The 14281-nt window shown below is 59.7% G+C and overlaps 8 protein-coding genes across 8 annotated transcripts; 5 read left to right on the top strand and 3 right to left on the bottom strand.

The window, feature by feature from the left end:
- Positions 1 to 419: 419 nt before the first annotated feature.
- On the bottom strand, positions 420 to 1716 carry SPSK_07579 (5'-nucleotidase; the record flags this gene model as incomplete). Its single annotated transcript, XM_016734238.1, has 2 exons — positions 420 to 1595; positions 1645 to 1716. 2 exons carry the CDS (start codon positions 1714 to 1716, stop codon positions 420 to 422), a joined length of 1248 nt encoding a protein of 415 aa, XP_016591185.1.
- Positions 1717 to 2550: 834 nt separating this feature from the next.
- SPSK_07258 (transmembrane efflux protein) lies at positions 2551 to 4453 on the bottom strand (the record flags this gene model as incomplete). Its single annotated transcript, XM_016733922.1, has 2 exons — positions 2551 to 4224; positions 4283 to 4453. 2 exons carry the CDS (start codon positions 4451 to 4453, stop codon positions 2551 to 2553), a joined length of 1845 nt encoding a protein of 614 aa, XP_016591184.1.
- Positions 4454 to 5612: 1159 nt separating this feature from the next.
- SPSK_07529 (carboxymethylenebutenolidase) lies at positions 5613 to 7000 on the top strand (the record flags this gene model as incomplete). Its single annotated transcript, XM_016734190.1, has 2 exons — positions 5613 to 6000; positions 6075 to 7000. 2 exons carry the CDS (start codon positions 5613 to 5615, stop codon positions 6998 to 7000), a joined length of 1314 nt encoding a protein of 437 aa, XP_016591183.1.
- Positions 7001 to 7246: 246 nt separating this feature from the next.
- SPSK_07886 (dTMP kinase) lies at positions 7247 to 8061 on the top strand (the record flags this gene model as incomplete). The annotated part of the gene is made up of 2 exons (XM_016734539.1): positions 7247 to 7409; positions 7466 to 8061. 2 exons carry the CDS (start codon positions 7247 to 7249, stop codon positions 8059 to 8061), a joined length of 759 nt encoding a protein of 252 aa, XP_016591182.1.
- Positions 8062 to 8502: 441 nt separating this feature from the next.
- Positions 8503 to 9507, bottom strand: SPSK_07760 (GTP cyclohydrolase I; the record flags this gene model as incomplete). Its single annotated transcript, XM_016734416.1, has 1 exon — positions 8503 to 9507. One exon carries the CDS (start codon positions 9505 to 9507, stop codon positions 8503 to 8505), a length of 1005 nt encoding a protein of 334 aa, XP_016591181.1.
- Positions 9508 to 10205: 698 nt separating this feature from the next.
- Positions 10206 to 11318, top strand: SPSK_07688 (transcription initiation factor TFIID subunit 11; the record flags this gene model as incomplete). Its single annotated transcript, XM_016734345.1, has 1 exon — positions 10206 to 11318. One exon carries the CDS (start codon positions 10206 to 10208, stop codon positions 11316 to 11318), a length of 1113 nt encoding a protein of 370 aa, XP_016591180.1.
- A 283-nt stretch (positions 11319 to 11601) lies between these two features.
- Positions 11602 to 11871, top strand: SPSK_10823 (uncharacterized protein; the record flags this gene model as incomplete). The annotated part of the gene is made up of 1 exon (XM_016737090.1): positions 11602 to 11871. One exon carries the CDS (start codon positions 11602 to 11604, stop codon positions 11869 to 11871), a length of 270 nt encoding a protein of 89 aa, XP_016591179.1.
- Positions 11872 to 12673: 802 nt separating this feature from the next.
- SPSK_07573 (uncharacterized protein) lies at positions 12674 to 13985 on the top strand (the record flags this gene model as incomplete). The annotated part of the gene is made up of 2 exons (XM_016734232.1): positions 12674 to 13106; positions 13204 to 13985. The coding sequence occupies 2 exons, from the start codon at positions 12674 to 12676 to the stop codon at positions 13983 to 13985; spliced, it is 1215 nt and encodes a 404-aa protein (XP_016591178.1).
- Between the last annotated feature and the right edge of the window lie 296 nt (positions 13986 to 14281).

Here is a 14281-nt window from a genome sequence, read left to right as displayed (position 1 = left end):
GCGCTGAATGCTGCGGTGGAATGCGACGGCGGAGACCTACAGCTGATAGGGCGCTGGGGCCAGGCCTGGCTAGGCCTCGGCGTTCCTTTTTAGCTTGCCCCAGTGTCTTACGCCTCCTGGCCAGAACCTGACGTCATTGGCCCTGAGCATCTGGCGCTGGACGATACATTTTGAGTGAATCTTCCTTTGTTACACTTTCCAAATAATATTTGATTTTCAGACGTTTCTAGTCTCTCTTTATATATGAATATATTGCTATATGCTTCATAAAATCATAATCCTATTGTTATCAATACCGTTGACGCTGTGTTTGCTGTCGAATAAATACACAGTGGTTTCCAACTTTCAACGCCGAACATTCTCACCACCAATGCCATGATGACGCCGTGATCATTGTTGCGCGATCGACTGTTATTGTCTCACAGCCACGCGGCGAAGACGGCCGCACCGCTCACCAATGTCAAGAGCGACGACGCATGCGTCAATGTAGTGAGACGACTGCTGCTGGACTTGGCCGCCGAGCTTGTGCTTGTAGCGCCGCCGCTGCCGCCTGTTGTGCCCACACTCGGCCCGCCTGCGACGCTTGCGTTGGCACCCAGACCGCCTACCAGATTCGTGGCGTTGTTGAGCTGCACCAGATCCGGGAGCAGCGCCGCGTACGGGTCGGCCAGGCTGCTCATACCATACGGAGCGTCGTAGTCAATGGTGAACAGCGCCACCGAACTCTTGCAGCCGCTGTTCAGGACGGCCACCTTGCCCGGCAGGCTGCAGTCGCCGTTGATGCACATGTTGGTGCCGTCGTCGGCGAAATTGGCTGACCCAAAGAGACCGGTGTCGCTGTTGTAGACGGCCTTGCTCGTGAACGCGCCGTCGCCGGTCATGCGGGCGCGGACAAAGGGCGGGTTGACGCAGGAGTCGTCGTCAAAGCTCGAGATGAGGGGAAAGTTGATGCTGACGCCGTAGCCGTGCGGAAGGATTCGGCCGCCGCCGCCGCCGCTGCTGCTGCTGCTGTTGGACGACCCCAACGACGACCCCAATGGCTTTGCCTTGTCGATGAACGCCTGCGCAAGGCTGGCGGCAAGACGTCCCATGATGGTCGCCGGGTCTTGTAAACCGGCTTTCGTCGACGGCTGGATGTCGTAGTAGGCCGTTTGCGTGCCGTACGTGCCTGCAAACGCCAGTGCCGGGATGCCGCGCGCAATCGCCGTCTGTGTCGCGCCGAGCGTGCCCGAGATCCCGTACAAAAATGGGCCGACGTTGGGTCCGTAGTTGGGGCCCGCCAGCACCAGGTCGGGCACCGAAAAGTTGGCGTGCTTTGGCAGCACGTAGTCGAGCGCCACCAGCACCTGCGTGGCTGGCGAGCCGTTGTAGTACCATATGTGGTCGTCGTGGGGGTCGGTGCCAATCGACGGCGCGCCGCTTTTGACGATGCCAAACTCCGAGTCGCCTGTCAGCTTGGCGTCGTTGGCAAAGATGAGCCGGCTGCCCTGGCCGGACTGGTCGCTGGACGATGCGACAATGTAGCAGTTGTGCCCGAGCGCCGTCATGGCATAGTACATGGCACGAATGTTGGCCGTGCCGAAACCGTCGTCATTCTGGAATTATTAGCGAGGAAGAGGTGAAGCCGAACATAAACAAACATACTGTGATGAGGACATTGATGGCTCGGACGCTGGTGGCCAGCGCCAGGCTGGAGAGAAGAGATTTAGCCTTCATAGTGAGGTAGGTCGTTTGGCAGAAGTAAGTGGGCAGGAGGATGCTCAGGAGTTCTCCCAAACGACAGAACAATCGCGATATGAACCACAAATATGCCTTGTTTGCCTGTGAGTAACAGTCGTTGTTGCACGTTTGACGTAGATTGCAGTGCTGCAGATTGGCCTTTGATTTGTCGACTGAGTTGTGCCGCCTTGCCTGTCGACGGCTATTCCAGCACCGACAGCCGCATTGCAAATGAGGTGAGTTGACTGTTCCAGGAGTGAAAGGAAGATGCAGAAAAGAAAGGAAAAATGGTCTGCGATATCAGTTGGAGTGAACGCAATGAGACAACAAGCCGAGAAGAACGTAGACAAAACGCAGAAGAGGTCCAGATGCATCTACACAGCATGTGCCGCCTTCCCCTTTTCTGTCTGGCCCTGGCCTGTCCCGAATTTCCTATTTTGGCATGCAGGCCCAGGCTGTTCTTGCCTCTGCTCGCCGCTCATTCTCCTCTTGGCAATGTTTGTGCGGTACCTCCTTCCTGCTGGTCGTTTCTTTCTGCATCCAGCCTCATTTCTCTTTTGAGAACAAAATAAAATAAAAATATGTTCACGATATCTCAAATTGATTTATGCGCAACCTCGTCTCTGGTCGCGTCGAAAGAATTTGCAACAATGGCGACATCGCCGGCCCTTCCCAAGTCCCTGTCCATCCAACTGCACTAGCGATTTAAGGATGAGAATCTATTCTGTACACTCTCAGACCATTCCCTAGAGTCCTGCCTTGGCGACCTTTCCCACTTCGACGTACGCAAACAAAATATTCGCTACATTCGACCATGAGCTCTGATTACCATCATGATGCCGCTGTCGGTGCCTCTCGCACACCGCCCGACGCTGCAGCCACCGTCTTGTTCTCGTGCCGGTGGTCGATCCCGGCCAGCACCTCCTTCTCTTGGTGCACGGCCACGTGGTTGTTGAGCAGGTGGCTCGGATCACGCACAAACCACGCGCAGCCGAGCGCCAGCACGCCAAACGGCACCATGGCGTAGAACACGAGACGGAAGGCACTGGCGTACGTGTTGCGGAACGCTGCGGCTGTTGCGGCCTTGACGGCATCGCTGACGCCACCAGGAACGGTGTCAAAGGCATGCGGCACGCCGACGGCATTCTCAATGACGGCCGGCACAAGCGCGTTGAGACTGCCGGCCGCGGCCGAGGCGTTGAAGCCGGCGCCCAGCGCGGCGGCCACAATGTTGGCACCCAGATTGCGGTTGACGGCACTGTTCATAATGGTGCTGAACACGGCGTTGCCGACAGACCCACCGGCACTGCGGAAGGTGCCCAGCAAGCCGGCCGACAGGCCCAGCTCCTCGACGGGCACAAAGAGGCCCGACGCCACGTACGCCAGACTGGTCACCCACGTGAAGCAGCTCTGCCCAAACAGCTGCATGGCCGACCAGGCGGCCTTGTTGGTGGGCACGACAGCAGCGTACGCGCCGGAAAAGACGGTCTGGATCACGAGCGCCAGCAGGATTTGGACGCGCACGTGCTTGATGCGGTGCACGAGCGACGGCAGGATCCAGCCGCCGAGCACGCCCGAGAAGTTGGCGGGGATCATGGTGATGCCAATGTCAATGGGGTCGTTGGTGAACATGTACAGCGTGCCCTGGGGCCCGAGGGTGACGATGGCCTGCCAGATCATGCCGCTGACAAACAGGATGACGAGGTGGACGGTGAACTCGCGAAACAGCGCAAACAGGTGCCGGGGGAAGATGGGGTTGCGCGGGATGGACGAAAAGTCGTACGCGAAGCAGCCGGCAAACACGAGGGCGCCGACCACGATGGTGGCCGCCACCATGGGCACGGAGTAGTCGCTGCGGCCAAGGTACGTGATGCCGACGAGGAAGATGGTCAGCCCGGCGGCGAACAGGAGCAGCCCGACAAAGTCGAGCTCGCGGAACTCGTCCCAGCGCGACTTGTCGTAGTCGTGCTGCGGCCGCGACGGCGGGTAGTAAAAGTACGCCGTGCCGGCCGTCACAAACACGCTGTAGATGACGACGATGTAGAAGCACCACCGCCACGACGCGTGCACATACAGCTGCGTGCCCAGGTATACGCTGAGCGCGCCCCAGGGGATGTTGATGCAGAACTCGGTCCACCCAATGCCCGCGCCGCGGTACTTGTTGGGCAGCAGCTCCTGGATGCCCGGGTAACTGACAAAGATGACGCCGGCGCCAAAGCCGATGATGGTGGCGCCGGCCGCCACCGTCGTCGTCGCGTTCGCCGTGCTGCCGACGATGCCGCCCACGAGCGTCAGCAGCTGTCCAAAGAGCAGCACGTACCGCCGCCCAAAAATGTCGCTGAGGCCGCCGGCAATCGAAAACGAAACGGCCGACGCCACCGACCAGCCGCCGGGGATCCACAGGATGTTGTCCGTGTCGCCGAGCGTCTGGCCGATTTGCTGGAGGATGCCCGTCGGGAGCAGGAGGCCGGCACTGATGCACGGGACGTACGACATGCCCATGAACTGGGCGGTCAGCGACGAGCGTATGTCTGGAGAAAATCACGAAAAAAAGGACACTTACAAAGACAGCCATCAAGGTCGACCAGGACACGGTCTCTTCGGCGTCGTCATCGATGGTCGCCACAGGCCTGCTGGCCTCGGCATCTGGCGACGGACTGTCTGCCAGTGCCGGGTGCTCCAGATTGGTCGTCGCCACCTGGTGGACGCTATTCTTCTCGTCGTCGGTGGCCATTGTGGACGCTGGGCAAGGAAAGCTACGATTCGAAAATGTCTGAATGTAAATGGGTGGATATCCGACTGTCTTGTGAAAGGTTCACTCTACAGCCATCACTGTCACCTTGAGAAAGAGCATATGACAGGAACGGGGACGCGTGGAGACGGGCTCTTTTTGATTTTCTTTCAAAAGTCCTCCCGGTCTGGCCACTCGTTCCTTAATCAATCGTCCGCACCCTGGCTGACCTGGTCCTGTTTCGGTACGAACGAGCCGGCATGCGACGTGAATTAACCGGCACTTGTACCTATGCACTGCGAATTGAGAGACGTCTATAATAAACCAGCCAACACCAGCCAACAGAGCATCTTATCCAATAGACCCGGCGATCGTACAATTGCGGCACAGCATCGCACCAGGGGAAGTTGGGGAGAAGGGGCATGGAGGACGAATGGGGGAGAACGAGAAAAAAAAGGTCAACGGAAGCGATCGTGGACTCTGCGACATAGTTCTCGGAGGAGACCAAGAGGCAAACATTGCACTTTCGATGACCTATTTGCCAACTGGCAGACGCCACCGAATTGGCCAAGACTCTAGAAGACTGGATCACAGAGCCTCACATTCTGGCCGGCGGACGAGCTTTGCAATCGAGTTTCACCACGTCGCCATCTAGCCGTGGATATAGATGCTTGACGTTGCCGTCTCTGCATGGAACCTGCGTCGCACGGCACAAAGGAACTTGTGCGGTTGGCAATCTTGGGCCGTCGTGGTTGGAAGATCCTTCGAGACGGCTGTAAAATGGACCAACAGGGAAATTGACGGAGGAAATGAGGAGACGACAATATGGAAGGATAAGAGAAAGAGGAGCATAGACTACGCGTGTAAGTCAGTCGGACCATTTTTTCCTTTGCTACAGTGCACATGCATTGGACGCTTGTTTTGCACTGACAACAGCATCTGCGTCTTCGCAATTGTGTCTAGAGACGAAACGGAGAGCTTGAGAACAGAAAAGCATGTTTGGTATTTTACCATGGCTTTACTGTTATGCTCGCAACGATGCGACGGCTGTTGAGAGGATGACGGGGTCTCGGCCGTAGGCCCGCTGTTCCCAGGATTCTCCTCGTAGTGGATAACAGCGTTGCAGTCGCTAGCATTCGGCAGACCCCCCTCCACAAACGAGATGTGCCCCTCACGGCTGTCCCGGACCATCACACAAAAACCGCTGCCCGCACTGGCTGATACCATGTTCACGCCCACGACGGTTCCGCCGGCACCGCTGCCGAGGCCACAACTCAAGGAGCTGCGTCCTGGCCTGGCGTTGCTGCCGCCGTTGTCGCGGCGGGGAACGGGACCAGGACTCATCGTTGTCTGCCCGGCGACGGCCGATCCGCTGGCGATTGTCGACGGCGTGCCGTGGCCGCTCGTCAAATGGGCCGAAGAGAGCTACACGGTCGTGCATGTGCAGCCGCAGGCCTTGGAGGGGGGTGCAGACAGGGCCGTCCAGGACGCGCTGGCGGCACTGTCCCGCAGCGACGAGTGCACGCCCAAAGGCAACGTCGGCATTGTTGGTTAGCACGGCCTACCGAGACGTTCTCATTGCCAATGCCCTAGTCGTCATGTCCATGTTGCTAACGGAGAACAGTGTATGGGGCCGCGTTGTGGAACGACCTGGCTGCGGCCATCCCCGCTAGCGAGATCGCTGCAGCAGTTGTCTATGCCGGTGCCTCGGAAGCCGATGCACTCGCCCCGTCGTCCGTTCGCATTCTGCACCATCTCGGCGGACGCAGTCCCAGTGTCGGCCGCACGCTCGAGCGCACCGCCGACCGCACACGCTACTGGTACCCTGCCGTGTCCTCTGGCAGCTTTGCCGTCCCCATGCAGCCCGCCTTCCACGCCGCCACCGAAGCCGTCGCCCACACCCGCAGCCTCGCGTTCCTGAAGCCGCTGATGGGCGGGCCCTACTTTGACCTCGAACTGCTCTGGGACGAGCACACCTACTACGAGTTTGGCGACCGCTCCGTCGCGCACACCATGGCCACCATGGTACAGGAGCCGTACGTCAACCACGTGCCCACGCTGACGGGCGGCATCGGCCGTGCGTCCCTGTCGGCCTTTTACCGCGACCACTTTATCTTCTGCAACAGCCCCGACACCGCCCTCGAGCTGATCAGCCGCACCGTCGGCGTCGACCGCGTCGTCGACGAGTTCTTGTACACGTTTACGCACGACCGCGTCGTGGACTGGATGCTGCCCGGGGTGCCGCCGACGGGCCGCCGGGTGGAAGCGCCCTTTACGGCGGTCGTGAATATCCGTGGCGACCGGCTGTACCACGAGCACATTGCATGGGACCAGGGCACCGTGCTGGCACAGCTGGGCCTGTTGCCCGCGTATCTGCCGTTTCCATACCCCGTTGCAGGTGCGCCGGCCGACCAAAAGCTTGACTATCGGCTGCCTGTGGCCGGCATTGCGACGGCGAACAAGCTGCGAGACAAGAACGCCGAGCCCTCCAACCAATTGTTTGGCTTCACCGTACGCGTAGCCGATGAGGGACGTGATGCGACGAAGTAATGTACGTCGTATAGCATACATTTGAATACTCTGTTGATTGTAAAAGTTGTGTGGCCGTGACGTCTGCAGCCAATTGTACAATTGCACACCATGTTTTAGTGGGTCCACGCCTTAGAGCTCCCTGGAGCTTAGCACGCGTAGTGGGGTGATCGAACGACAAATCGCGACGGCACTTTCTTGGCGCGCCATTCACCGGGCCGTATCTCATCTCTTTTCTTCGTTTCGACAACCACGTCTACATACGCAATGGCCAATGCACTACCAACACCAGGATCTGGCGAACGCGCCGTCCGTGGCGCGTTTGTCGTCCTCGAGGGACTGGACCGCAGCGGCAAGACGACGCAGGTCGAGCTGCTGGCGAAGCGCTTGAGGGCAGAAGGACGCGACGTTGAGGTGATGCGGTTTCCGGGTGAGTCTCGTTCGATGCGATGCGATGCGATCCTTTGTCACTAACCCCGCCACCAGACCGCACAACCCCCATCGGCCAGATGATCGACGCCTACCTCAAAAGCCAGGCCGCCATGGACGACCACGTCATCCACCTGCTCTTCTCGGCCAACCGCTGGGAGGCCGTCGCCAAGATTGCGGGCCTGCTGGCAAAGGGCACGACCGTCGTCTGCGACCGCTACTACTACAGCGGCATGGTCTACTCGGCCGCCAAGCACAACCCGGCGCTGACGCTGCCCTGGGCGCGGGCGCCCGAAGTCGGCCTGCCGCGGCCGGACCTCGTCGTCTTCTTGGACCTGACCGAGGACGAGGCCAAGAAGCGCGGCGGCTGGGGCGACGAGATTTACGAAAAGGCCGCGATGCAGAGCAACGTGCGCCAGCTGTTTTGGGGCCTGAGCCTGGGCCGCATCGACCCGGACACCGGCGCCGCCGTCGACAACGACCGCCCGTCGACGCGGCAGCTCGTCTTCCGCGAGGAGGAAGAGGACCTGTACGTGACGGACGCGTCGACGACGGTGGACGCGGTGGCCGATGCCGTGTGGACGGTGGCCAGCAAGCGCATTGCGGCCGTCGAGCGCGGCGAGCTGGGACGGACGGTGCGACGGGTGACATGACGGCGTAACATGAGATGACATGAGATGACACGAGATGACACGGATGACACGAGATGATACGACACCACACAAGCGATGGTGTAAAAATACAATCATGATGGGACGCTTCCAAGTGAAGCAAAAATGGTACAGATTTGTACAAAATCGTACGAGTGATGATAAACCAAATGCTCCTCCAATGCCGTGTTGAGCCAACAGAATCCGAATGAAGAGAAGAACGAAGAACGCCGAAACAAAATGCACAGAATGCCTGCCCCTGTGCGACAGGGCTGCGGAACGTGTCTTGTTGAATACACGTCGTCAACTGGGTGACCCATCCTTGCCGTCTTGGCTGATGGCCGTTTTGCACAAATGTGGAAGAAGAAGGAAAGAAAGAAGAAGAGGAAAAGTGACAAAAAAAAAAAAACGTTACAGCAGCCTGTCCGACCGCAGTTTGGTGCGCTAATGGCGGTTCACGCCGACCAGGCTCAAAAACTCGTTGCGCGTCTTCTCCTTGCGCTCAAAGCAGCCCAGCACGCAGCTTGTAATCGTCGTCGCGCTCGTCTTTTGCACGCCGCGCATCACCATGCACAGGTGGCTCGACTCCATGACGACGGCGACGCCCTGCGGCTGCAGAATCTCCATGATGGCGTTGGCCACGTCCTTGGTCAGGCGCTCCTGGATCTGCAGCCGGCGGCTGAACATTTCGGCAATGCGCGGCAGCTTGGAGATGCCAATGACGGAGTGGAAGGGGATGTAGCCAATGTGCATCTTGCCGGTGAAGGGCACCATGTGGTGCTCGCACAGGCTGTACACCTCAATGTCCTTGACAATCACCATCTCGTTGTGGCCCTCGTGGAAGATGGCGCCGTTCACCACCTCCCGCACGTTCTGCTGGTACCCCTGCGTAAAGTCCAGCAGCGCCTTGGCGTACCGGTCCGGCGTCCCCAGCAGCCCCGCCCGCTCCGGGTCCTCGCCCACGCACTCCAGGATCGTGCGCACCGCCCCGCGCATCTTGTCGAGCCGCACCGCCCGCTCCTCGTCGTTCTCCTCGAGACGCGCGCGCGTGCCCTTGCTGGGCCGGCTGAGGCCGTCAAAGTCGATGAACGGGCTCGGCGAGCGGGTCACGGCCGCACTCGGGGGCTGCGACGGCGGCTGCGACAGCGACGCTTTGCCTCGTCCACTCGTCGGGCTCGGCGTCCGCACCGACGCCTTGGCGCTCGTGCTGCTCTCGGGCTCGTCGCGCGGGTCGCGCGCCGCCTTGCTCAGGCTGTGCCGGCGCTTGGCCGCCCGCCGGATCGCCGAGGATGCCTTGTTCCGGCGCCGCTTGCCCGCACCGTTCGTGCCCGCCTTGGCCTCGTCATTGTTGGTCGGCGTCGTGGTCCCCGCCGCGGCGGCCGTCTTGTCCTTGTCGCCGTTGACATGGGGCAGCGGCATGGCTACATCGGTTGCTTCGTTGGCGGCCATGGTTGTGGGTGGTAAAGGAGGAGGAGGAGGAGAGGGGGGGGGGGGGGCAGGAGACGGAGACGGAGCAAACGAGGATTGGCCGAAACGCGGATGAAAGCGGAGGAAGCGACTTCGCTCCTAGTGCAACAAAATGTTGCGTTTCAGAGGGAAAGAACGCAAATTGTCATCAGCTTTGCGCTTTCCTTGCATGGTCTGGTGAGTCAGACGGTGTAAGACGGAGCAAAACAGGAAGGCGTGAAACTTTTCTTTTTTCTCTACCAATGTCACGAACTGCTCTACGCAGTAGTTTAGCGAAACAACCCGGCCGAACAAGGTCAATTTATGTCTTTCTTTTTTTTTCTCTTTATTAAACTATTTTTTTTTCTTCCTGACTTGCTCCATTGCGGGCCAAGTGGCGTAGGACTTATCTCGTCCGCCGGTGTCGCCGCCAATTTTGCAGTGGTTTTGACGTCAGGCTGTGGCTTGCTCCCACGTGCAAGCGTCCATGAGGCGGTGCTAGGGCCCGCTTTTATTGTTCGGTGCTGCATGGGCCTAACGCGCGCCAGCAACGCTGTCACGGTTGGCTGTAGCGAACTGTCCAGGAGCTCGTTGTTATTTGAGCTTTGCTTCATCACCGTCGTCTTCAAGACAATTTACCCAGCGCTTTCCGACATCCCCCCCGCCGGCATCGATACCCGTCTCTTTCATCGCGGATGACAATGGCGTCACCGTTCTCGTCACCATCCTTCAACATCGGCATAAAGAAGCGCACCGCCAGCGATGTCGCTCCTCAGTCGCCCGCCCTGAAGCGCCGCAAGGCCGCCAACATCTCCGCCGCCTCGTTTTCCGCCGTCTCCCATCCGCTGCGCCAAACATCCTTTCCTCCTGAAGACGCGTCTACGCCCTTTTCAGCGCGCTCGCCGTCCGTCGACTTTGACAATGCCAGCCTCGTCAGTGGCGGGCCCAGCTCCGTGGCCGGCGGAACGGCCGCCACGACGGCGAAGAAGAAGCGCGGCCGCAAATCCAAAGCCGACAAGCTGCGCGAGCAGACGCCGAGCGTTGTGGGCGCGGGCGGCGGGCAGGGCGCGACGGCGGCGAGTGCAGTGAGCGGCACGAGCGGGGCCAACGGCGGCGGGCCCAAGAGCAGCACGGGCGCGCCGGGAGACGGCACGGCAGCCGCGGGCGACGACGACGACAACGACGGCGGCGATGGCGGCGACGGCGACATGCCCGACTCGGGGGCGGCGACGGCCAAGCGCACAGACGAAGAACGCAAAGAGGAAAAGCGGCTGCGCGCCGCGCTCGTGGCGTGCATGGACAGCGACCAGTACGAGCGCATCTCGGCCTGGCGCGCGGCCAAGCTGCCGGACGCCGTCATCCGCCGCCTCGTCAACGCCACCGTCTCGCAGTCGGTGCCCTCGTCGGTCGTGACGGCGGTGCGGTCCGTCACCAAGTACTTTTTGACCGACCTCATCACGCGCGCCCAGACCGTCCAGGACGAGTGGATTGCCGCCGGCCACGAGCCCCAGACGGACGACGGCCGGCCGTGGCCGGGCATGGTGCTGGCGCGCGGCGAGCCCGAGGTGGCCGCGCTCTACGAAAAGCAGGCGTCGCTGGCCATCCCCGAGTGGGAACCCGAGTCGGCCGATCACATCCTGCGGGAGCCGCCCAAGGGCCCGCTGCGCCCGGACCATCTGCGGGAGGCGTGGCGGCGCTACAAGGTGTCGGTGCAGAGCAAGACGGCGGGCGCGCTGGACCTCTGGCACGCGCAGCAGGGGACCGGCGTCGAACGGTTTCCGGCGCGCACGGGCGGCAAGCGGCTGTTCAAGTGAGGGCCACAGGTGCGACGGACGGGACCGACGCGTCCATCTACTGCCTGTTTTCTAGTCAATCCATGACGACGACGGCGAGAACACGGCCAGCGACGAACAGGTCTCGTCTTATCATTACGCTACCCGATCAAAGACACCCAAACCATTGTTGGTTACGACCAGCCTCTTCTCGATTCTCGATACGAATGGCCATATGGGTGTTCTCAGGACACTGCATTTTCATCGCGGTCGTCTTTTCACCGCAGGTCACCCGAGCGGTTTGTTTGAATAGCCCGGCAACTTCATGGCCTCGCAGATTTGGGTCTCTCGTTTTGGCAGGGGTGCTGGTTTCAGACGAACCGATAGCCAGAATTACACTGCCAGTGGACCGCTCCAGAAATCGGGATTTCGCTGCAGGTTTGCTCTCACACAGGCAACAGAATGCGGCGGCTATGTTATGCAGCACAAACAGCAGATCCTGCACCCAGCACAGCGCGCAGTAGCTCGGAAGCGACCTGCAGAAGCACTCCGTGGGGGACAGCATGTGTTTGGCTGGATGAGTTTGGCTGGATGAGTTTGGGAGCCACTATCATTGGCCAGGCTTTCCGTGGAATTCGTCAGCCGATCGCAAGCTGCCAAAGTTGCGAAATCTCCCAGACTTGCATCTTTGTGTTGTTCGCCAATACGAGGCGGGTTCTCTGGCTGCATTACTTGTACTGCAGATATCCATGCTGTCCAAGCAGCAGCACGTCAGACAATATAATTTCAGCTTTTACACCATTTTTACACCATTGTGATCTAATTGTTTGCATTCTTTGGCCCTTTGATTAACAGAACTTTGTCGAATCCTGTCCCGTGTCTCTCGCAACGGCGTATCTCCAATATTCCAGCCTCTCGACCCGTTGGTTCCATTGTTTTCTTCTCAGTTTTGCACCTCTCGGTCGTCCGTGCGGAATCGCTTGACCCCCGTCAGCCATGCCGTGTCCACTAAACAGCAGATCTGCTCCGTTGCTCATTGTCCCAGACAATTGGGAAACCGTTGTTTGTCTACACGATCTCAGGCTCCATTTCTGATGCTGGCCCATCGTAGTCCACCCACTGGCTGGCCGCATGATACCCACAGGAGCTTCCTGGCAAGACCTTGCATTCATAAATAATTTTCGCTCAGAGCTTGCTTTCTTCTCTCTGACCTTTTTCTTACAGAAACATTTGCCTTTTTAGCTGCATTTTGTTCATTCCCATCCGACATTAGGTGTCTGCAATTTACTTGCTCATTTGCTCAATCGTCCCCTCAGCCTTGTCACTCGGCCCCCATGCAAACACCCCCACGAAAGAAAAGACGCACATAAAATACGTAAAATAATCCAGAAAAGACAATGGCCGAGCCATTCAACACGCCCGTGCCTGGCGCAACGCCTGTGCCAGGCGCGACGCCGGTCTACGGCACGCCGGTTCCGGGCACCACACCGCGATCCACGACGCCCGAGATCGAACGCGCCGCCCGCCCCATCGTCCTCCACATCGGCGACGAGGTCCGCTATAACCCGGCGACGTACGTCGAGTTCGCCCGCAAGTTCGACATTATACGGCCCAGCCTCGCCGAGCGCCAGCGACCCGTCTTTGCCCAGGCCTTGCGCGAGGGCCGCTGGGGGCAGTTTGCGGCCATCTTCCGGCCGTTCTGGGGAAGTGGCGGTGAGATGGGCGCATGGGACGAGGACCTGGTGGCGCTGCTGCCCGCCAGCTGCAGGGTGTTTGCTAGTGCCGGCGCAGGGTTCGACTGGGCCGACACCAAGGCTCTAGGCGCTCGGGGTGAGTTACTGTGCTGCACCAGCACGCAGGCAAATGGCGTGGCAGCGTCAGTACGGACGTGAGACACACCGTGACAGCTAACACGGCGTCCGCACAGGCGTCATTTATTGCAACTCTGGGCTGGCGGCCGCCGAGGCCGTGTCCGACTTTGCCGTGGCCATGGTGATTTCGACGTTCCGCCACCTGGCCTGGTGCATCGGCGCGGCCACCCTGGCCGACCCGGCCCTGCGAAGCACCGCCTTTGCGGCCAGCCACAGCCGGGCCACGGCCCAGTCGCACAACCTCCGCGGCCACGTCCTCGGCCTCGTCGGCATGGGCAACATTGGCCAGAGCATCGCCGCCAAGCTCGGCTGCGTCGCGTTCGGCATGCAGATCCACTACTACGACATCGTCCGCAAGCCGGCCGCGCTCGAGCAGGAGCTGCGCGCGACCTACCATGCGTCGCTGCCGGACCTGCTGGCGGTGGCCGACTGCGTCGTCCTCTGCACGCCCGCCGCGGCCGACGGCTCGCCGCTCATCGACAAGGCGGCGCTCGCCCAGATGAAGCCCGGCGCCCGGTTTGTCAACGTGGCCCGGGGCTCGCTCGTCGACGAGGAGGCGCTGGCCGACGCTCTGGAGGACGAGGCGGGCGGGCTCGCGGCGGCCGCCCTCGACGTCCACGCCACCGAGCCGCACGTCCACCCTCGGCTCCTGCAGCTGGCCACGCTGTCGGCCACCGCGTCGACGCCCATCCCGGCGCGCGTCATGCTGACCTGCCACAATGCGGGCGGCACCGTGGAGACGCACATTGGCTTCGAGGAGCTGAGCATGCGCAACATTATGGCAGTTCTGGACGGCGGCCAGGCCATTACCCCGGTGAACCTGCACTACCTGAAGTGAGAGTACAATGGAGGGCGGAGCGAATAGACTAGACTTGGTGTAGACTTCGAGGGGGGTAGCATTGCGAGTGTTTTTTAATTCATTTTATGTCGTCATTTTTTTTATTTACATATGATTTTGATAAATAATAGATGCATGTTTTTTTGTTTTGCTTTTTATTGTGAAAAGAAGTCAATTTTTTTTTTTTGCACCTTTTTGTTTAAAAAATTTTTTCAAAATAAATAAAAATACGCCCTTAAAATTACACTTACATGACTCTACACATTGCATTTAATACATATTGTCAGAAATGCTCA

The sequence above is a fragment of the Sporothrix schenckii genome (assembly GCF_000961545.1).
Source record: "Sporothrix schenckii 1099-18 chromosome Unknown Cont41, whole genome shotgun sequence".
NCBI classification, from domain to species: domain Eukaryota; kingdom Fungi; phylum Ascomycota; class Sordariomycetes; order Ophiostomatales; family Ophiostomataceae; genus Sporothrix; species Sporothrix schenckii.
This window is presented reverse-complemented; position numbering and strand designations above follow the sequence as displayed.